This window comes from Helobdella robusta, assembly GCF_000326865.2.
Source record: "Helobdella robusta unplaced genomic scaffold HELROscaffold_8, whole genome shotgun sequence".
NCBI lineage: Eukaryota > Metazoa > Annelida > Clitellata > Rhynchobdellida > Glossiphoniidae > Helobdella > Helobdella robusta.
In genome coordinates this window covers 4,660,519-4,684,893 of record NW_008705459.1, presented here as the reverse complement: position 1 = coordinate 4,684,893, position 24,375 = coordinate 4,660,519, and the positions used below count along the sequence as shown (strand labels likewise).

General features: G+C 31.1%; 3 protein-coding genes across 3 annotated transcripts in view; 1 reads left to right on the top strand and 2 right to left on the bottom strand.

The window, feature by feature from the left end:
• HELRODRAFT_165787 (hypothetical protein) overlaps positions 1 to 329 on the top strand; it is a gene marked incomplete at both ends in the record, with an annotated part of 5,615 nt that extends 5,286 nt beyond the window's left edge. Inside the window, one exon of the mRNA XM_009032287.1 lies at positions 291 to 329. Within this exon, the coding sequence (XP_009030535.1) occupies positions 291 to 329 (39 nt within the window). The remainder of the gene's footprint in view (positions 1 to 290) is intronic.
• A 4,386-nt stretch (positions 330 to 4,715) lies between these two features.
• On the bottom strand, positions 4,716 to 6,196 carry HELRODRAFT_150614 (hypothetical protein; the record flags this gene model as incomplete). The annotated part of the gene is made up of 3 exons (XM_009032286.1): positions 4,716 to 4,887; positions 4,951 to 5,147; positions 5,876 to 6,196. Coding segments are annotated over 3 exons (690 nt in total), but the record flags the coding sequence as incomplete, so codon positions are not given.
• A 4,032-nt stretch (positions 6,197 to 10,228) lies between these two features.
• HELRODRAFT_70090 (hypothetical protein) lies at positions 10,229 to 20,294 on the bottom strand (the record flags this gene model as incomplete). The annotated part of the gene is made up of 18 exons (XM_009031848.1): positions 10,229 to 10,433; positions 10,535 to 10,588; positions 10,697 to 10,961; positions 11,459 to 11,603; positions 12,399 to 12,511; positions 12,713 to 12,758; positions 13,156 to 13,317; positions 13,761 to 13,937; positions 14,160 to 14,396; positions 14,747 to 14,841; positions 15,155 to 15,362; positions 15,706 to 15,858; positions 16,312 to 16,466; positions 17,175 to 17,299; positions 17,579 to 17,649; positions 18,071 to 18,179; positions 18,695 to 18,837; positions 20,112 to 20,294. Coding segments are annotated over 18 exons (2,646 nt in total), but the record flags the coding sequence as incomplete, so codon positions are not given.
• Positions 20,295 to 24,375: the final 4,081 nt, after the last annotated feature.

Sequence of the window (24,375 nt, the reverse complement as noted above, 5' to 3'; positions counted from 1 at the left end):
ATCAGCGCGTTGGCTGTTCGACTGACAATCAGAAGTTCGGATGAAATCATGTGTGCCGACCAGATGATGGTGGTCGGCGCAATGAAGTACTGTAACGACGATTTTTGAACTAAGGTTTAGTAGTTTCGTCTTTTAATTTTTCTCATTGATTGATTTATTGATTGATTGATTCATTCATTCATTCGTTCATTCATTCATTTTATCACTCAATCTTTCAAATCATTTTTCCATTAATTTATTTTTTTAATCATTGAATCATTAATTAATTCATTGACTCTTGACTCACTCAGGCATTCAACATTCTGCCTTTGTCGAATGGACGAAAGTAAATTTTGTTTACATTTTACTCTCTTTATTATTTTAAAATATTATTTATTTGCCATTATTTTCATTTTATAATTTTTTTCTTTTAAGATTCTAACATTCATTCATTACTAGGCTAATAAAAAAATTTGTCTACAGAATGATGAGAGGTGGGTTGTGGTGGGCGTCAGCACGTTTCAGATGGTGGTCTCATGATGATCGTTCCGATGACAATTCGAAGATGACAATAAGAAGTTTATTTATTTGCCATTATTTTCATTTTATAATTTTTTTCTTCTAAGATTCTAACATTCATTTATTACTAGGCTAATAAAAAAATTTTTCTACAGAATGATGAGAGGTGGGCTGTGGCGGGCGTCAGCACGTTTCAGATGGTGGTCTCATGATGATCGTTCCGATGACAATTCGAAGATGACAATAAGAAGTTTCTGGAGAGTTAACGCGCGCACATTTACGCACATACATCAATACAACACACACATACACAACATCCATTCAATCGGTGTCGTTGTTATGTTTCTCTTCAACTTTCTATTTTCTTTACCTGACTTAATTTTATTCATAGGTAAGTTAGGGATTGAGATGAGTTGAACAATCGTAGGTAGGCTAGGGCTTAACATTAGTTAAAAAGTTTCAAGTAAAATAAAAACGCTGAAATATGTAAAATAAAATACCTAAACATGTAAAATTCCAAAAACGTAGAAAAACATATTTGTAGGTAGGTGAGTTGAGTTAATGATTATAAGTAAGCTAGGGCCCTGAGAGTAATTTAATTGTAGGTAGGTGACTGACTACTATTCTTGCGACTTTTTAATAGTTTTTTGTGATGTGTTTGTTTTCGCTTCACAGCCCCACACCAACAAAACAAACTACATTTTCTTCTCGTCGTCGCCTTAAACTTTACCTTTTTGAACAATCTTTTTAATAATGTCTATTTATTTGATTATTTATTAAATGTTGACTGGTTTCAAGTTTTTTTAATTTGGTTATACAATTTTTGGATATTTCTTGATTTAATAAAAGCAACTATTGTGTTTTTCTTTCTTTACTAAAATCTCGAAATTGTTTGTAGATCTGTACAGTTAAGTGTTTGTTCGAGTTTGAACAAGCCTTGCAAATATTTTTCAAATATGGTTCATTGATTGGTTAGTTGACTAGTTGATTGAATGAATGGTTGGTTGATTGATTGGTTGATTGATTGATCTCATGGTATTTTATATATGAAAAAAAATCCGATTAAGCCAAATACGGCTTTACTTGGCCACTGTATTTTACCAGACAAAAGCAATTTCTTTATTTATATTGACAAAAATAATTGTGAAATGAATATATTGACTTATTTAAAGCATTATATGTAAAGAAAACTGCCATGACACTGTTGTATGAGACCCAGTAAGCCACCGCAGTAAGCCAACGTATGATTTCAGCAACCATAATTTCTATGAGCACCAGCGGAATGTAAAATATTCATTGAATATAATGAAGATAGTTGTTCAAATAACAATTTTGATCTATTTAGGTCGTTTATTTCATGAGCAAACAAATTTTTAACATGATCGAATAGTGTAAAAAAGGGTGACTTTAGTTCAATCCTACTTAGCCAACCTTCGGCTTCAGTAAAAAACCACCGGATTTCACAGGACCAAAAGTATAATTTTTATATTAAAATTAACAACAATAATTTAATAATACATCATTTTATTTAATAAAATCATAATTTTATTTAATAAAATTAAAGAGAATTACTACAATGTTTAAAGCATATTAAGTCAAGTAAATATTTCATATAGCTTGCTCGTTAAAATCCATGCAATTTCGTAAGCCAATAATCCAAGAACGACAAATTATTCTAATTATATGAAATTATCCACATAATTGAATAACTAGCAAAAATCATTGAATATTAGTTATTTTAAAAAATATATTCTTTATTCCCAGGCCTAAGCATTGTAAGTAAAAATTTTACAACCAATCAAGCAATAGGATTTAGGATTTTAGGAACAAGTGCTGTTAGTGTAGTAGTTGTAGTATGTAGTAGTGTAGTGGTTGGTAGTCTCTAGTAGTCTAATCTGTTAATGTTCGTTAGTGTTATCTGTTATTTATTTTAATTAGTAATTAGAATTAGTAGTTTAGTTTTAGCTTAATTATTAGAGTTTAGTAATTTAATTACTAATTAGTCGTCGTTAATGTTGTTACGTTACCCTTACCGGTTACAGTTAATCGTTAACGAGTCAAGTGTTAGAAGAGTGGTTCACAAAAAATTTTTTTAATTTAAAATGCAAAAACCGTCATACAGCAATATCTATCCTAAAACAGCATCTAGTATCACCTTTCAAAACATTTTAAATAAAAGCAATATTCCGAAATTAGTAAATAAACGATCGTAATTTTAGACTTGGGCGATAAAAAATCACCCTCCAATTCCCCTCCGGAAGTAAGCTCCTTGCTCGACCGTCAAAAATGAGCAAAGGCCGTTATATTTATTCTATATATCCATGGCTGAACGCCTATATAAAATACAGCACACGTCCAATTAGAGGTTTTCTTTCACATCAATATATTGAATGCAATTCGTCGAAATAATAATAAAATATTATTATTAGTGTATATAATAACAATAATGTATTTTACATGTACACGTGTTCTTCTCACTAGATTGGCCTGGTACCCACAACGTTGCAATTATCAGACCTGTGTATTATCTCCGTGCAACTGGTGAGTTTCATAAGGTTTCGCCGAGATCTAAAAGCCTTCATGTTTGCTCAGTGAACGTTGACATAAGTAGCACTTTTGAGATAATTTTTTTATAAAAAAGCGCGTTGTAATTTTTTTCAACACAATTATCTTTGAAACTATGAGAATATGATTAGTTTTTGAATAAAATAAAATGGTTTTAACATAATCAAAACACAATACAACATAGCCTTTAATCAGAAGCAAACTATATTTCAAACAAAATGATGTCTATATATTACATAAATATCCATAAAAAATCCATCTTCAACCACGATTACGTAAAAAACTAGATAAAAGGTTGGGAGAAAATAGAAACATGCAAGGCCAAACGAGTTCTTTTTAATATGGACACGTAATTCGACCTGTCTTAAGCGAAAGAATGAAAATTTCTTTTTCAGCATTTCTTATTTCTCTCTTCTGTTGCTTGTATAACAGTTTCAAATTCATCAACTCTTCGTCTTCCTTCATTTTTTCTGTATGACTCTTCTCCCTCTTCAAAGAAAAATAGTGCAAAATTATAACACGACTTAATAATGTTTTTATGAGGGAATGGTGGGTGGAATAGCGAGAGTGGAATATAGTAATTAACCAACAGGTCTTGGGTAAAATAACCATTGGAAGTTACGAGATGATTTATGCTTTTTCTGCGTTATGAATAATATTTAACCCTCAACCAAAAAATTTTTTAGAAATTCATTTCACATTGTTTGTTCACTTTGGGAAGGCGAGTAAACATTCATTATAATTATAGCCGATGGAAGATTTTAGTAAAAGAATATTGCAACGGTCAAATACCAAGTAACTATTTGGAAAAATTATTAGTGTATATCTAGTAAAAGTGGTGAAATATGAAACCTACTTTATTATGCTCCTTATCTCCGTGTTGAATGTAATCAAAAACACTGTCCTTGTACAAAGAATTGAATTCACTGAGCAGCTGCGTGTTGGTCTTCAACTCTCTCGTTAACCAGGATTTTTTATCTTTAATTTCATTCTGAAAAACAAACCCATCATTTTTGATCAACTGACTAGACAAATTGGAATGAATTCGTGAAAATAAATATTTCAAAATCAATAATGCAAAGCACGCGATATATTTATTTTGATGATGCATTTCAGTAAATCTTATTTATTCAATGTTCGTTAGTTATTATATGTTAATCAACAATTATTCCATAAATTAACTTTACGGTAATCATTTACGGCTCTTCAAACGCTACATCAATACTAATCTACAACTATTACTACAAGACCAGCAAATTTCAACTTTCTACTTTAGCTTAATTTTACCAAATTGTACAAAGGGTAACAAATTGCAAGGCGACCAAGCAAAGTACGTTTTTAATTTTGCAAAAGATTTTAATCATGGAATGAAAAAAATTATAACATTTGGATTTGGTCTTTCACAACTGCAGTTATAAAAATTAAGCAAAACGGTGATGAAGTAATGTTAAAGTTTTTCATTTACTAAAGGTAAAATATGCATTTAAAGCAATGTAACCAAGCCAAATGTATTCAACATGGAAAGAGTAAGATGAAGAAGATGATAAAGAAAAAAAAATTAAGTCATTAAATTTTTTAACAAACAATAAAAATGTAACCTCAATATTTATTAAATCTCTGTTGTATTGGTAACCGAGGTTCATTATTCTACCTTTCACTTGTTCCAATGGTTGATTTATTGTGATTTTTTCTAAAATATTCAAATCAATAATTTTACCAAACTTATCAACCATCATTCTGTCGCATTCTTTCTTTGCCTCTTCTATCTTCAGCTGGACGTGTTTCTGATCTTTCACAAGTTTTGAATACTTTTTTTTGGCTTCCCTAATCAAAATTGAAAATTTTAATGAGAGGGCACTACTACATTAAATAGTTTATATTAATTACCCTTGCTGTCTTTTCAAGTCATTTTTTTCTTCTTTCAGTTCACTGATTCGCTGTTTCATTTTTCTGAGAACATTCTTATCAAACACAAGCGCGTTCTGCATGTCAAGGGACATGACTCCGTAGTTCACCGTCTCAATTTGCTTCATTGTCAGTGTAACAACGGTGTTAATTTCATTCAATTTCTTTTGTTTTTCAGACTGGTGTGTTGATAAATCATTGTCATTTTATTGAAACTTTTTAAAAATTGCATAAAATTATAATCAGGAACATTTATAACATTTATAAATAACCTGTCTGAAAAACACTTTAATCAACATTCTACCCAACAACATTGCAATGAAACATCTAATTCCCAAAGAATTATTTTTTTTGTATCTAAAAATATCTGCAAACTATGTAATATGGCTATGTAATTTTTCCTAATAGCTAGATTTACTTTTAATGTTTCCTTTTAATAAATATTTCCGAGCATTTCTGATGCTTGAACTAAAATAATTGGTAGATAACAGGACTGTCCAAATTATTTTTCCCACTTCAATTTTTTTTTCTCACCAAGCCTTGTATGGGCAACAGCAAAAGCCTCAAATATTCAAAACAGTCTCTTCTCCAAAAATTTCTCCATTCGTGTCTCTTTATAAACTAACATCTCACACAACCTGTTCGTTTGACCATTTTCAATAAACTTCTTTACCATTAGGTCTTATATTTTTCAACCTAATGTAAGTTTTTTTCATAATTCCACGCTTTCCTGAGACAACTTGCAGCGAAACCTTTCCATCCTTTTTCTTCATAATTCCTGCTATCATTTATAATCTTGAAACCATTAGACAAATTTGTGACAACAATGGATGGTGGATTTCTTTAAGCTTTGGTGGTACTAAATCAACTACGATCATTAGATAAATAAAAAATTAGTTTTACTTACCTGAAACATTTCTAAATTAGTTTTAGCAGTTTTGACTTCTTCTTCTAAAACTTTATTGATTCTTTGGAGTTCAGCAAGCTCTTCATAGAGCAAATCTCTATTCCTCTTTTCTTCTGCTATAGCGTCTTCCACATCCAGCTTTTGTTCTCTTAAAAGACACGTCCGATCGAACAAACTCTGCTCGCATCCAGTTGGACAGGTATCCAGATCAGCAAAGTGGTGTCTGCCTGATTCAGAATCAGTCAACTCATCAGTTGAAATATCAGATTCTGAGGAGGAATAAATGCTGCTGCCACCATCTTCATTATCGCTGCCTCGCTGGTGGGATTCGTGTTCTGCAAAAAAAGCGAGTTAACAATTTGTAGCATACAAAGAATGTTATAAAAGATTACTATAACCTTTTGCATTTTTAATTTTCTTGGTTCGCTTAATTTTCTTTTTGTATACTTTAATAAGAAACTCCGAATATTTACTGTTTCCAATTTTTTCACGAAAATCATCGAATAACAACTTCTGTTTTTCAACTAATTTTTCCAGATCCATTTTTTTAAATTCTATCTTTGATTGTACACCCATCAGCTTTGAAATTTAGGATGGTGTGGTTGGGACACGTAATAACTATCATTAAGATTTTGATATAAAAATATAAAGGCTGCACTGATATGTGGCGTAAAGACTTTTAAAATCTTTGACGAAAAGTAAGAATTGAATAAGCAGAGTTAATTGAGATTATAAAACTACAACAACTTAAATTATAAATCGCCAGAACGTATCAGTGTTTACAAAAAACAAAAATTTGACCCGAATGTACAAGTCAAAAATTTAATCACCTTTATTGAGTTTTCTTTCTTTGCTTTTTGCTTCTTTTTTAAAATATGATTTAAATGATTTTCATTAGATTCAAAATGTCTCAAAATATCCAATTCTTGCCAGGCCACCAACAATCTGCAGGAAAATGTACACCATTATCATAAAGTATGATAGCATCCAGTGTATATATTAATTATTCATGTATAATGGTATCACAACAACAATTGCATTGTGTTGGCTTTTCATTTAAATTAGAAATAATCTTGCGTTTATTGGTAAGAGAAAAAAATATTCATTTAAAGTTGTACAGGAAATAAATTTCAGTTTCAATTTGAACAAGTGGGGAACCATGAAAAGTTGAAATGGGAATGTAAAAATTTAAATTCATTCGCTCATATGCACCGTACACTAGCAACCAGTCGAACATCACTAAAAACTCCAATTCTATTTTAAAACCATATTACGTAATAGCTGACGTCATTTTATCGTTATTGTGGTGTTCATGGTTTTACCATGTTATGTTACTCGTAAACCGTTATCCCAAAAGTAATTCATCACATATATAACGAAATTACTCTACTATGTCAACCAAGTTTTGAAGTGATGTCAACAATATTTATAATTTAATTATACGAACAACTAAAAAATAAATGAAACCTCAAATCTGCATTTTTCATTTCAATGTCTTCCCCGAACTTCTCATCTCTTAAAATCATCAGTTGTAAATTGAAATCCATCTTGAAATTTTTAATCTGACGAAGTATTACATTTCTTCTATAAGCCAATCTATAATTTTAAAAAAATATTTCGTTCATCTCTTCTTCATCTTTCGTTCATAAAACTTTTAAAATTTTTTGAATACTCATTTAAAATATCAATATTTTGTGCTTTCATTAAACTACTAGTGGCTTAATAATGTTGACAAACCATTGTAAACAGATTAACACTTAAAACAATGTGCAACCTAACTTTTGGTACTATATAAATTGTTGCAGCAAAATAAAATTGTTAGAGGACTAATTTGTTCGTTTAATATCTAGAAAGAGTGACTTGAATTGGGTTTATTGATATTATCTAGAAGCAATAAATATGAACAATAAATATGGATTTAATTGACAACTTGATAAAAATTGATAAAAAGTGATAAAAAAATTGATTGATAATAAATTGATAAAAAGGTTGATTGATTGATTGATTGACTGATTGATTAATTGATAACTTCATCACGTTGTGAATTGTAACTGCAAACTGCTTAAGCCAAGCCAACTGAATATTAATTCATGATAGTCAAACTGCGGAACCAATGAAAGTTTATATTTATAACATTCCTCGTTCATTAGTAGTTGGCTGATTTGATGGGAAATAAAACATTTGAATTTACAACTTTTATAAATATATGAAATGAACCCACTTCATATTGTTAGCATTGTTCATGACATCTTCATAAACAGTGATCTTATTTTTGTTGGTAGCAGCATCATCTTCACGCACAACTTCCTCATTAATCGAGATGTCCTTATCACCACTAACCTCAGTTTTGACATCATTCTTGCTGCTACTGGTGGTGTTGTTGAAAGTCATTTGTGGAATACCAATGGAGAATGAGGTTTGATCAGGGGCGGGAATGTTACGCGCCACGTCCAACTCACTTTCATATTCACTACAAAAAATTTTGCAAAAAATAATTGTGCCCACAACCGTGTTCGATCATCAAATCAATTTATATCATATAATACAATAAAAATAAAAAAGACATTTGTCATAAAAGTTTCTTGTTACAAAAGCCTATGATATTTACAAACAGTACAAACTTTTTGAAACATTCACAGGCTTCCAGTTCTGGAATAACCATTTCTTCATCCATAGTTTGGCGATCAATTTTAAAGTTAAATTTAGACAAAGTTTTGTCAATATTCTTGATTTCTTCAACAGAGTTTTTAATCTTTTCAATGATGCATATTTTTGCTTCCAGCAGCATCAACAATTTGCTGTTGAAACTTTGTTTCCGCTCAAAAATCTTCAAAGGAATTCAATCAGAGATTGAAAAATACATCAAACATCACCACATTGAATTGACATTCAATCCATTTCACTTCTTCAATATTTTCAAATTCCCTTCATTCTCACGCCCATAATCTTTTTTTAATGTTATGTTATTAAAAAAAAAACAACCATCTCCTCAATGAGCACGATCTTCTCCATGACCGTTCTCACGTTGACATTGAGATGATCAGGGACCACGTAGCCAGGACTGCTCTTCAATTTAAAATCTCCTATCAGGTTTCTTGCTTCAATGATTTCGTCATCGGCCTCGATGCTGTTGCTGTTATCGTCAAAGTGAGGCTTTTCGTCATAAAGATTCTGCCACTATTTAATTAATTAATCTTTGATAATAACTAGCGATTATTTGCTTGAACAAATTGATAAGAATTTGATAATCTATAACAAAAAACATTATATTTCAAATACAGTAATGCACTTCGTGTTGAAAAATTAACATCATTTCTATGATAACAGTACTCAATACAGCAGAACAATTTGTACATGGAGTGACGATTCAAACCTCCTGCAGTCTTTTATCTTTTTTCCTTTGAAGTTCATTTGATTTGTTGATTGCTCTGGACACTCTCATTGCTGTTGCCTCCGTGATGCAAGATCTCAAGGCAGTGTGCAGGCGAGGTGACGATGCTGAACGGTCGTCATCTTTCTTAATTTTATCTGGAAGTAGAAACGTTAGGAAGTGATATCGATTAATATTCATGAACACAGAATAGAAAATTTGTTACTTTAATTAAATTAATTCACTCAATAAGTAAAATGACAGCAATACCTAAAACAACTTAAACAGACCAACCTTTATCATTGACATTCTGCTGATCATTTGCATTCTCAACATCGGTCAATCCACTTTCTTGCTTTTGTTTCATCACATAGAGATCATTTTTCATTTGCACAAACTTCTCAGACAACTTGCTTGTCCTAAATGAATGCACTTGGTAATGCTTGTTGAAATCTTTTAGAGTAATCAGTTCACAGGCAACCATGCTTTTGTATCTGCAATTTAGAAAACACTCTGTAGATAAGATTTTAGAAGCTCTTGCTTTCGTAAATTAGAAACAACTCAAATATATCTTTAGATGAATCATTAATCAATAAATAAAAAATAGGCTAAAAGTTGTGTTGAAGTAAGTTAAGAACAAATAATAAGTAATTCGTGTAAACTAGGGATTGTTTAGGAAAAAATTAAAATAATTAATTTTCTAGCACCAACTCATTAAAAACTTTATCAAATTGTTTGTCACATTTGACTGAGTTTCCTCTCATCTCCCGGTTCAAATTCATAATTTTCATAATTTTTTGTTTCGTTAGTTCACTTTTCAAAGACATATCCATCACAAACTCCTTAAGAATAAACAAAAATTATTGGAAAAATAAAGTAATCATTTTGCATCATTCAAACTCTTACCAGAAAATTTTTAACTAGAAATAAAATTAATAACAAATTGAAGCGCTTATGAGCAGTTATTATTTTTGGTGATGTCATCAAAATTTAACAAGTTCAGAGATAGTTAACTGCAAGCTGACCTTTTCGTGGAGCTTCAAAAACTTGGGCAGCATGTTATTGGCCTGCCACAACTCTACAAATTCATCAGTTAGTTTTTTAATTCGCTTTCTGACATTGAACTTTTTTAGTTCAGATGATCGAATCATTTCATCATATTCCAACTTTTTGCAAGCTTCTTCGATGCTGTTTGTAATTAACATCTAACATTTAAATTAGATTGACCAACCCTAAATGATTGTCATTTGTTTTCATGGCAGAAACAAAAAAGCTATTAAGCTGCTAACCTGAAAGCTTTTGAGTCTTTAATATCTTCAGTTGTTACTTGCGCTTGCAAACTACTCATCTGTTGAAGTTTCAAAAAAATAAAACTAGTAAAAGTACTACAATTATTTATTCCTTAATATATGAAAAAAATTATAAGAGAGATTATTTTAACCTCTCTCAACTTGGCATTTGTTCTCTTTGCCGCATCGACGTCCTCATCTAAATACATTTCGAGATTTATCTTAAACATGAACAGATTTCCGTCAGTTCCAGCTGTGAAGAGGTACTTTCCATCATAACTCATTGACACCCCTGTCACTCTGCCATAGTTTCCATCGTGAATGTTCAGTGCCCAGTAAGATGAGTTGGTGTTTGACAATGGGCCAAAGTTCTGCTTGTCATAAAACATCAACCAGCCATTGTTGAATCCAAGTATGAGGTACTGTTCTGTGCTGTAAAATTCATTGTTTAAAGGTCAATTAATTGTCCGTTTTATTTTATTGAAATGTTTTAAGATTAACTGAAATATATGTAAAATTTTATAAAGTGAAATCTTATATGTACGTAAATTTTATATCAATGCAGCATTCCCAGCAATTATGACATTTAAAATGCATTAAACTGAACTAACAAATAGCACGATGAGGTGATGTGAGCATTCTTAAGAAATGAAGGCAGTTCAATGTATTTCGTATTCCCATATTGTCTCAGACTCTTCCTCCGTTCATTCTCGCGTTTGTCATCACCAGCGTTACTATCATCACCGTTTGGAACATCTGTTACTTGCTGGTCAACAACTGCACTTTTTTCGTTTTCATTAGTATTCCTAGCGGTATCAACAACATCTCTTCCGTTATCAATGTTTTCAGCAGCAGCAGCTTCAGATTTAATATTCGTTGGTTTATTTGCTTCGTCCTCGCATTTCCAAACATCGCCATTCTCACCGCTGGCGTCGTTACTCTTTTCATTTTTCACCTCGTCGCTTGATATGTCCTCGCTGCTGATGTTCTCATTTTTGACACCATCTATGCTTGTGAACTGCTCATCATCAAACTCCACCTGATACAGGAATCCAGCATCATAATCTGCCTATCCAGAGAATTAAAATTTAATTTTAAATAATTATGAACGCATATGTGAGATATTTTTAATCAATTAGTAACATCTGAAGGTTAACATATTTCATTTAGAGATTCTGAAGTTTTTGGCTTAGGTGGCTGTGCTCGATGAGCTTTATACTAACTCCTCACAGTCAACCTGCACCTTATTTTCTTTATTGAGGTCAAATAAATTATTTCGTTTCGTTTCGTTCGTTTCTCCCCTTTATACATTAGTTTGTGATATGATGAAGTTTATGATTCAATAACCTGAAATCATATCATAATCTGAAATATTATTGAAATCATAGAAGAAAATCTCAGGTGCCAGTTTGAGAAAGTTTCATATTTTGTAGATCTTTTCTTTGAATTGATGGAAACTCGTTCATTTAACCAAATATTCACAATTGTTTCAGACTAATCATTTGCACACACCAGTATGTACAAGTGATGATTACATAATATTCATAATAACTAACAATTCAATTCAGTAAAATTATTTTTAATAAACAGATCAAGGATAATAAACTGATTTTAAATATTTCAATTTAAATTCTGATCAAACAATTACATATTAACACCGGCAAAACTAAAGAATAACAACGTTGTCCAAACTTTTTAACTCTCGTAAAATGGATGATGGTGATGTTATAAAGCACGCAAGAAACATCGTAAAACACGAGAAAATTGAAGTAGTTATCTTTTATCATTTGCATAAAACCACAAAGTTTGTATTTAAAAACCTGTACACAATGAAACACACCAATCAAGACATTGCACAGCATACCAAAGATATCCAGACAGAGTTGGTCCCTACACACACAACAGGAAGTCCCCACATAACAGGTGATGGTTTGTTAGAGGTGGTAGCTTTCCAGGGTTCTGACTCAATTGAAGACTCTGCCAGTGGTGAATTATTTCATTTATATGTAACATGTGAATGATTTTGACTGACAACTGGACTAATACTAATCGGTTTTATATAGCACCAATAACAACAATGTTTACAATGTTTATTAAATAGAGGAAGAGAAAATTAAAAAGCGCAAATAACAAATTAAAATGAATTTAAATCCTGTATACAATCACTCAACGGTTAACCTCTTTTTAATGCATTCTTTTTCATTCCTTCAAGCTCCTTTTCCCTCTGGTAGAAAAAATCGTGTGAAAAAAGTCACTGGGATTTTTTCAAAAATCAAAGTATTCAAAAAATTACAAAAATCAAAGTATACAAAGAATTAAAGAATAAGTTGGAAGGATTTTTGTTTTAAGATGTTTCATCCTCTCCAGCTGAAACTTGAATCCTAAAAAATGAACATTCAGGAAAAGTGGAAATAAAACAAAAATGCAACAAAAGACATCAAAACATTTACATCCCTGAAAAGAAAACCATCCCGATTATTAACGTAAACAATTTTTACTACTGATTTAAAAATTATATCAAAAATCTTCAACAGTCACAATGCAATAAAATTAATAAAACTAAAACAGCCTTAATGAGGTAGCAAAAAGAGGTTGCAAATTTTAATTTATGACCACCCAACAATCCTGACCTCAATGTATGATTTAATACTTTTGAATGAATGTCTCCGTAATTTCAACTTGTCCAGCATGTAAGTATGTTTGTTGTTGATATCCAAGTGGCTGGGTGATTCAACTTCCATCACTTCTCCGCCCGCACAGCAAACAAGCAGGCTTTCTCTTCTCTGGTGTTACACATATATCACAAAGTGACAACTTCAAAAACTGATGTCATTTCAGTCAGCTCAATGGGAAATTAATACTATTAGCAGTGTCTTTTTCATTTGCAATCATGCGAATTTGAACATTACAATAATATGAATCATCATTACACTTTCTTCCAATGTAGTTATTGTAACAGTGTTAACATTAAGTTTTAATATTAAAATGTTAATTCCACTGATATGTTCTTATTGTTATATGTCAGAACACAGGCACTGCAATAACCGTCATCTTCATTGTAATCAACAACGGTTCTCACCTAGTAACATTTTTCTACCATTCTTATCTTGCTATACTTTTTCAATATATGGTGAATATATGGCATTTAGCTAATCTCGAAAGTTCTAACTTTCAAATTCTATGCTTCGTACATATCGCTTGCAAATAAAAAACTCAGCAAAATAACAACCTGGTTAGAGGACCACTTGGCATAAGTAACTCTGGAAGGAGTTGTGATGAAGCCGAGCGGTTCCAAGATGTTGACATCCTTGTTATTTGTTGAACATTCAACAGAAGCACCACTGACGCTATCGTCAGCAGACATCCGGTTGATCTTCAGGAAGAATACTGTGCCATCATATGACTGGCGGTTGCGTTGGTTCACAATAAGGAAATGTAAGCAATATTGACAAAGTAAAATTTCTAAATTTAAACCCTGATGATAAAAATTAAACTTTCTAACTAACAATGCCTATTAATGTTTATTGATCAACTGAAACGTGACACATATTCATTGTTCAATTCAAACATGACATAAGATACATGCAAGATATTAGTGATGTGGTGCACTTCATAATTAACTGACCCCTGTTGCTAAGAGCTGTGAACCAGGCAGAACATCCATTGTGCTAACACGATGTTTGTGAGGTTTCAACACTTGCACAAGTAATAAATCCATTGGCAAGTTGGAGTCATGCGTAGAGGAATCGCGTTTGATGTCATTGTTTTTGTTGTTTGAAATGTCAGACTTCAAAGTTAATTGGAGTACTCTTACGACTCCATCTTCAAAACCAGCCACAATTGTGTTACCCCATGCGTCAACCTGCATTTGTTTTCATATGTTTCTAATTGGTTTTATTATATTTCTGAATTAATAAATTTATAAAATTTGATTGACTGTATAAAGAGCAATCATCTAATGTGTATGTTCAATAAAATACCATTGAAAAATGTAGCCATCCGATACTCATTTTAAATAGCAAGAGAAGCTTGAGATTGAGAAACTAACAGGATAGCTCAAAATAAAAATTACAAAATAATAACTGTAACATAAAATTATGAACAACCTAACAACAAAATTATAGAAATAATAATCTGAATAAAAAAAAACTTAAACATGACAACTTGAAAAAGAAAATAACATTTAAACTATCATGAACAATATCGAGAAACCTCGGTTGGCAACCAGAGTATCATCATACCAGGTGAGCTGAACTTGTGGCATGCCACCATACTACAACTGTTGTAATCATATACTCTTACTGTGCCTGGGGTTCGTTATGTGGTGTAGTATAATGTGGTGTGTGTTGTAGTAAGGTGGACGACATGTATGAAATAACTACATTTTGATACGTATATTAAGTCAATACTTATATAGCTTCAAGTAATTCATCCATCGAATGACCATACAAACAAGCCACCTATTCGATATTCACAAAGAGTAAATCACTCATGTATATGTGTACGTATAGCTACATACAGACATTCACATGTATACAAGTATAATGCGTTTCTCATTAAATGTATGCAACCTTGAGTCACAAAACATGATACACTTAAAAAGGAAGCATTGCAACCAACAGTCAATTCCGATGGAGGCAATGAAGGAAAGCAGAGGTGATGCACAGATTGAAGATATCGGTCCGGAATGTGATCTAAATAAACATTCAGGCGTGGATGATGATAGCAATGAAGTTGCAGGAGATGGTAACGACTCAGTTGGCGGTTGGAGTGAATGTGTTGGATCAGACATGGAGAGGTTAATTCTCCACATTGCACCTGCACCGTCCTTCAGTTGCATTTACATTTCAAAGAAGTTTGATATAATTTTTTGATAAGTATACAGCACAATTATTCAAACACTGGCATATATTTAACAATATTCAATATTACAATATTCAGCAATATTCAACAAAACATGACCATTCAGGCCAAATACCATTTACACTGTTCCTTAACGTAATTCAGTGTAGAATGTAGCATCAACTTACTTGTGCATACCACATATTGAGGTATTTCAAATCATCACCAGTGTCTCCATTTATGGTTATTTTGTCACCCATATCACTAGGGATTTGATGATTTTTAACAATCTTGTTCCCCTTTAAATTACTACCACTTTCGATGCGTACATCAACATTGTCGATGACTTTCTTGTCAATCGTGAGTTTGGATATGCATTTTAAATGAGCTCCAGGAATGTGGAGTTCATATATCGGCTCAACTTCTACAGCTTCTGATTCTCCACTGATGTCCGAATTGTCCAGCTGTCCAAAGTCCCAACCCTGTACAACAGTTGGTTTGTCATTGATTTTATTGTCACAGATGTTGTGCTAATGTTGCAAAGCTTTGATTGGCTGATTTTCAATGTAACGAAATCATAAAATAATATACCGATCGATTAATTTCATATCAATCTCATCATTCATATTGCCTCAAAATGCAACGATTTAATTTATATTTTTATTTCTGGTGGCTACACCTGACAGATGACTTCCAAATGTCTTCTTTTCAAACCTTTAACTCATATCTAATTAGTTTAACCATTATGTAACCATCAAAATGACAACCATTTAAAACCAAGGTCATAAAAAGTTTGAAGATAAAACAAATATCCAGATTAATTTATTTTGTTCTAATCCGTGGAAATCTAATGTTATAAATGTAAAATGGTTCTGACAGATACAAATACTAAAATTATGAACTTCAGTTAAATAAGCAGTGAGCAATGAGCATACCCTGATGAATCCATCCAATCCAACGGTGATCACAACTCCATTCATCAGAATGATTTGCTGGATTGAACCTCTGTGACATGGCATCTTGTTCTTGCCACATATCTCCACTTTGATCAGACCTCCATCCCATAACAACAAGTTGCCCCACTCACAACCTGTTCATTACACATCCAACAATGCTGTCATACCATTCAGCGGTCATTGTGATGGACAGTGTTGCTTAATTACTGGTTTGCATAGGTAATTTTTTAAACGTTTTTTTATAAGTATATCATAATGATCGTAAATTTTAAAAATAATTGATTACTTTTTCATTGATTCATTGATTGATTCAGATAGGATCAAAAAATTATTGGTCTGGTACTTTATGCCTTTTGATCTTGCAATCATAGTAAGTTTTTTATCAGGTGTAAAATCAACTTAGGCTGTTTTTTATTTAAACCTCAACAAAAAATTTATGAACCAAAATAATCAAGCTGTTCTAGCCCAAAAACAATCGCAATGGCCACCTTCAATCTCAAATACATTAGATGCTGTGTGCCCATTTTGGGTTTAATTTCTAACAGTTGGATGACATAAACAGTTCACCAAAACACTAGTTAATAGTACCAGCCAAAATTTTAATGTCGCCTCTAGCTAGAACTTTTCATTAAAGGTCATATTTATAATATAAAGGAACACAAACAACGGCGAACTAATGAATGATTCCAGTGAAACAAAAAATGACAAAACATCATTTTATGGATCACATTGTTGAAAACAAATTGTTAAGTAAGGTGATAGAAGAAAGTATTAATCGTGAGAGTGCTATTTCTCATAACTTGGTTTGCTTGTTACACTTATTAAAACAATTCAAAACTAACTTGAAAGCACTTTGGAGTCAGGAAACTCTACGAAACCCTCAATATCAGAAATTTCTGTCTTTTGAAACTTTCCAAGATATCCCTGCAGTTTCAAGCCTGTGAATGTTTTGGCCATCTTCCAAAATCTAACAATTGTAAAAAAATTATTATACAGTTGGTGTTTGGCAAAATGCAAGAAAACCAAAAATAAATAGTAGTATGACAGAATTGGTATATCAAAAATGTAAAAATGTTTTGTTCCTTTTTTGAAAGCATAAATCAATTTAAACCCCATTTTCACTAAATAGTAAAAGTTCGGTTTAACTGACAATGAGCTAAACAAAAAGCAGACAATAATTTAAAAAATTACAAAAAAATGTAAAAAAAATTAATAAAAGATAAAATGAAAAAAAAGTGATGTTAACTTGATGTGGCCAGTACCAGCTGTGGTCAGTTGGCCAGGCAACTCCATTGAGAACACCACTTTATAAATATCCTGATTAATTATTATTTTTCTGTTTGAATATTTCATACAGGCAGGGACATACATAGTCATTACACAACATTTACTAATATCAGGATTGGATGATTGGATTATTAATTCTGTAAATAAAAATACTTATACTTCCATAAATATTAATTTTTTTATATGAATGATAAATAATAACTTTAATATTTGTTTCATTATATTAATAGTTTAAGCTTGTTTTATCAAAAAATAAATATTTTCATCCATTGTAACTGTCATTTTCAAATAATATCTCTTGCATATTTTCCATTTCAACTTATATTCATAACTTATTTAATGCCTTTCTAGAATAAGATTAATTAAAAATAACTTAAAATAAAATACAAAAACAAGTTGAATTTAAATATGCTAATAGGCTAAATATGAAAAACAAGGTTATTGAACTTACTTGTGAGTATGCCTTTGATCTGAGTAGGATTATCTCCTTCTCCCAGTCCCAAACAGTCAGTAAGTAGTCTGGATCGCCACCTAGGGAGGCCAACAACAATCCATCTGGGCTTAAATGGTAAAAAATGTTATGATACCAATATTATTGCCATTATCATTTTTATTTTCTTGTCTCTGTACATTATTATTATTAAACATCCACACATCTTAACTTCAATTGTTTCTAACAAATTTACAAATAACAATCTTAACAACACCATTACAATAAAGAATAAACAAAAGAAAACCAACCATGAACTTACCAACCACAATCTTATCAAATAAGCCCAAAAATTAAAAAAATTATTCTATAAAAACAAATACACTCATCTTATTTAAAAAGTCATTTTAGTAAATTTTAATAATGATTTAGTCAAACAAACATGAATGTTCATCGAATTATATTGTTGGAGCTGAGATTAGAAGAAGTAACATGCAACCAGAACAACAATGTTGTTCAATAATTTACATAACAAAGTTGCACTGATGTTGTTGTATTTTAAAATGTAATTAAAAAATCATTTTGTTGAATGAACCAAATGATAAATAAAAATAGCATGCAATGGCAGCACTTGGTACTTCATACCTGAAATCAACATTGCTGTAAACCAACTCAGTACCATTCTTCAGCAGACGATGAAGAACCAATTGTGGCTGTAGTTCATACACCACAATGTTCGGGGCAACGCCTTTTTCTGCAACAGACAAGTATTTCCTGGTTGGATGGACCTGAAAATAAATTAGAAATGCACTTTGATCAATCAATAAACCATGCTTGATACATTTAGTTTTATAAATATACCATGGAAGTTTTTTGTTTCAAATTATATTATATAAATTATAAGTATAAGACTATAAAATAAAAAATTAAAAAAGTTATAAGAGAGACAAGTAACCAACCAATTGCAATAATTGATTCAGCGGATATAGCGTGGATCAATTATTTATTGTTTATTCTTATGCTATGCTTTTCAAATTCGCTTTTCGAATAAATTTTCAATTTTTTATTGGCGACGGAGGTTGGTCGCATTATTTTATTTTTTGCTATTATAATTATTTTAAAATAAATAAATAAATAATTTAAAATTTAAATAATAAAAATAAATGAATAATGAAATGGTAAGTAAAGAGAAAACAAGACAGCCAACAAGAACAAGTTTCTGAAATGAAGGCAAAACTGATGAGACTCAACTCTCGAATAAGAAATTTCGGAACAGCGCAAAATCAGATTTCACGAACACAATTACGCGAAGACGCGCTGCTACAACTTTCAACACGATTGTTTGGCTAAAAGTAAACGGAATAATTAAACTTTTGTAGCGCATTATTACGTATTAACATTGAAATTATGATTCGGAGATGTCAACTACAAACCGCGCGGCGCATATGTTTGCATATGATGGTAAAAAGGGTAACGTTCTAATTTTTTTAATAGCAATGTTACTGCGGTCTCAGTCTCATCACAAAACACATGAAAAACATTACGAAGTAGATGAAGTTTCGTTTGACAGTCCTCAGGTTAGGGCCTAGAAGCAGTGAAAATTATGCAAATCATGATTCATGATTTTGTTTGTGAGATGGGAGCACCACGGGGAGCACTAAAGATTTAAACCTCATCAGCCCTTCAAACTGCTTCCACGTGTTATTCTCCATACTTACGTCAAACTTTCGTGCCACAAAGGCTGTATTGTCTACACTACACGACGTATATGCACATAATGTATACACGCGCAAGCACCGCTTTATACATGAATGGTGCATGATAGCCTTTGAGTTTCGGATAGAAAATTTTCAAACCGGGCCTTCGCGTACTGCACAAGACATGGCACTTCTACCGATTGAGGATTGATCTAACTCGTAAACCAATATTGTCACAATTGCACACACACACACACAAACCACACACACACACACACACACACACACACACATATATATATATATATATATATATATATATATATATATATATGTATATACAGAATAGACTTATAGTAACTAACAGCAAGGGCTTCCACGCCGCCTCTGCTAGTACTTCTTATAAATTTCTGCTCTTTCGTGACCACATTCAGAAGAACGACGTAATTTCCTGCTGTGAATGCAACAACGTGTTCTTCAATACAGTGCAAATTTGATCGCTTCAAACAATCATAACCGAAGGAATGTCTTGAATGAAATGAAAACAATTTAAACAATTTAAAATATATAAATATTTATTTGCAATATTGTGAAATGTAGCTGATAAATTCAATTGGTTTTACAGTACTGTAATCAGTGATGGGTTTTTACCCTTACTAAATAACTTAATATTTGCAATCATGCATATGCAATAAAAAACACAGCAGATTTTTATGATGCTTTTTTAAATAAATAAAATTACTTTAAATCTATTAATTCATTTCCTAGTTTCCAATCTTTAGAAATTATCGGTTTAGTGATTAGTTCGTTATAAATGTAAATATTTGAAGAAGATGAATTATCTAAATCGTTTCTATAATATTCTATCTCATTCTCCATTCTATCTCGCTGGTGCTAGAATGTCAATCATGTTGGCATGACGACCACTTTAACTTCGAACCGGGATGCAACATTGACTTGGCTGGGGCAATAAATATGCAATTTTTTAAATATTTTCAATTAATTCATAAATATTCAATTGCGAAAATGAAAAATTTATTTCACAGATCAACAAAAAATTATAGAAGTATAGCAGTTATGAAAATAAAGTATGCTTCTAGACATTTTAATTTTAGTGAAGGGAGTTATCACTTTTATATTCGTAAGACAATTTATTCCCATTGTACGATTCTTATCATTTTGATCGAATGTTGGGCTATAAAAATGAATGGCTTCATTGATTAATTTAGCTGAAAATTGAAAACTGGCATTTATTGATTAATTTATTGTTTAATTTATTGATAAATTAAATAATTAATTAATTTATATAGTTACAATTCTCTATTCAATGTTTTTCGGAGGCATCGACAACAAACATACAGTGTATAGTCATATAGTTAGAATAACACACGTAAAACAATGCACGTGATAGGCGGAGATCTCTTTGTAATCGTTTCCAGTCACCGCAATAGCAGTTCCAGGCACTCTACACTACACCCCGCCCAACTGGTAACTATAAAGTCGGCAATTTGGCTCATTTGGTAAAAGTGTCAATATGTCTCGCATTGTTATTGCAGCCAGAATGTCAGTGTCAAAGTCGGTTGGAATAGGAGTTCTTGGCTGGAGTGGGAGTTTTTTAAGGGGCCACAGTCGGAATTATTTTTTTTCTGCAATTTTTTAAAAATTGTGTTTTTTAGAAGATAAATATATCTAGTGATAAGTAACCATTTAATACTGAAAATAAATAATAAGGTGAATAAAAATCACATAATTTTTTCAGCATGCTGTAAAACATAAAAAGAAAGTAATTTTACTAAAGTAAACAATTACATTTACTGATTTTAAGTGTTTTTTAAGTATTTTTTTTATTTAGTTGGGATAATAAGATGAAATTATGAAGCAAAAGGCGAAAAGTTTTTTTGGAATTCGGAACCCGGAGTCAGAAATTTTTACCCAGAGTCGGATTTTTTGAAGAGTCGTATATTTTTCATCCGACTCCAACACACTGGGTGCAGCAAATGAAAATCCAGTCTATCCGAAACCCAGACTACCATACATTACGTGTGTATCATGCAGTGCTTGTGCGTGTATGCATTTCTGTGTATGAACGTCGTTTCATATGTAAGTTAATTTAAACTGCGGCACCGAAAAAGCTCTAACTAAAATAACATTATGTATTCTCTATTGAGGAAAACAGAAAACACATTGGTTGTGAGCATCATTGAATTATATATAAGAATGGCTTTATAGTGTTGACCTTCTTCTCAAGGTCAGGAAGCTTGGAAGCAAACTTTTTTAGCACCAAATTGTCAATGGGTTTTTCAGTTTTCCAATCTATATTTAGCTTCTTCCCTGTTCTTGTGCTACCGGCGGCAAATTCTTGTAAACATTTTTTACTGCTGAAATCATTCTATGGCAGTTTTAATCGATTTTTAACTTAATAATTTAACTGAATTTTGATCCATTTTGATTTTATAAATGTCACTTTCTTAAAAATTTTACAAATGTTACATTGTGCCAGGAAAAACTAGACTCATACTAGTAGAAGAGAGGCTTTTTTGTATTTTTATTTTGAATTTTTGACTTTTTATTTTTTACTGTCTAATAAATTAATGTTAAAAAAAACTCAAAAATTTCAATGTCGGTATGTTCGTTCGTGTACTTTAAAAAATCGACGTTTGTACTGGCATCGAAATTTTCTTGTTTTATCAACAACAAATAATTGGTTAATTAATTAGAACTAGATAACAAGCCACATAAATCTTTTTATTTTATTATTATTAATTAAAATAGTAATGTGGAATACCATATTGATGTTACTTTAAATTTTAATATAATCAATATATTTTTTCAATTATAATAAATATTGCTATTGAATCAAATAATTGTATACATTTTTTTGGATATGCTACCTGAAAATTTCTGATCTTTGGAATGAATTGAGCAGACGATAAGCAGTAAGTTAGTTTTTGAATATAATTTCTATCTTTTATTAAATTAAAAATGCCATTAAAGTGTATAGTAAAAAATTGTAATGGGACATATAAAGACCAAAATATATCTAGGCACAGGTAATAATATGATCTTAATAATATTTTTATATCATTTGCATATTTTATGATTCATTGACCTCTCTCCATGGATTAATAGATATAAATTTCAATAATTCATTTTTGACAAAATGCAATATGCATTACAGCATTCCTCAAAAATCACCTATAAAAAGTCAGTGGATCAATGCATTGAATGGCAGGTGTAGAGGTTTTGAAAGAAAAAGATCATATATATGTAGTAAACATTTTGATTCAAAATCCTTTTCAAAGTCAAATAAAGAAGTCAGAAAGATGCCTACCCAACAGTATTTCCTGGTGGGGTATTTGAAAAGACAAAAACCAAGACAACACAAACTGAGGCAATTAATTTAGTATTTATTTATAATAAACAAAGGATTGCTGAAGCAATATTGATTAATTCAAACCAAATATTAATATACAACGCAATAACATTGGCATTTGCCGGCTTACTATCAGATATTTAACAAATAAAACGATAAGGATTTGGTCATTTTCTTATTACATTTTATAAAATGCTAATTTTGATTCTAATGGAAAATATGTTTTTTTTGTATTATGGGTTTATTATTATTATTAGGATGCCTTTGTTAAAATGGCTTTTTGTCATAAGAAATACAGAATATAAAGAGTTTCATTACTTTATTGGGCATATATATATATATATATATATATATATATATATGTATATATATATATATAAACTTTTAAATGCAGCTATTTACTTTCAATTTAAAACCATTTTTAGATGTTTTGCTCAATGGATGCCCATCTCATCAAGCAACAGCAAAGGCAATCAAAGTATTATAAGTCCAGAATCACACTGCTGCAGGCAACAATAAGAAAACTTATGAGTGAATGCAATAAATTAAAAAATGAATTAGCTACATACAAAGGTTTTATGCTATATAACCATAGCAAAATGAATTGAAATTTTGACTAACTTTTTGTTTATTTTTGCTTCTAGATAAAAAACTCATACCATTTAAAAGAGTTAACAAAGTATATGATGATAGTTACAGATTTCTTCATTCATTCTCCCAGCACCCACGAATCACGCTGATGATCATTTACTTCATATCATTTCATTAGAGTAAGAATCATTCCTAAATTAACCTAAAACTTCACGGAATGTTGAAAACGAAATAAATTTTAACTAACGAACTGAATGCAGATCGGCAGAGTCATTAACATGACTTCGGGAAGGCCAAGATTTTTTCTAATTATATCTCAGATTTTGCTAAAAATAAACCAAAATGCTCATGAATAATTAATTTTTAGAAACTTGCTTCCAGAGGTAACTTGCCCGTTGAAAAAAATTTTCAATGTTAAAACGCTGGTAGGGCGCTTCCAGTTATATAATTCCATGGTGAGCATAGATATAAAAGCTATTTATAGTTTTCTATCACTATGATTGTGAACTTAGATGATGTCTGCTGTTTGTTTGATAACTTCCTGTCGTTCATGCCACATTCTGTGTGCAAAGTTCAAAAGCGGAACCTTTTTCTTCAGCAACAAAATCTGAAATGGATAACAAAAATTTTTCTGACATTGATTTATCACGTTTGTTGATCGATCT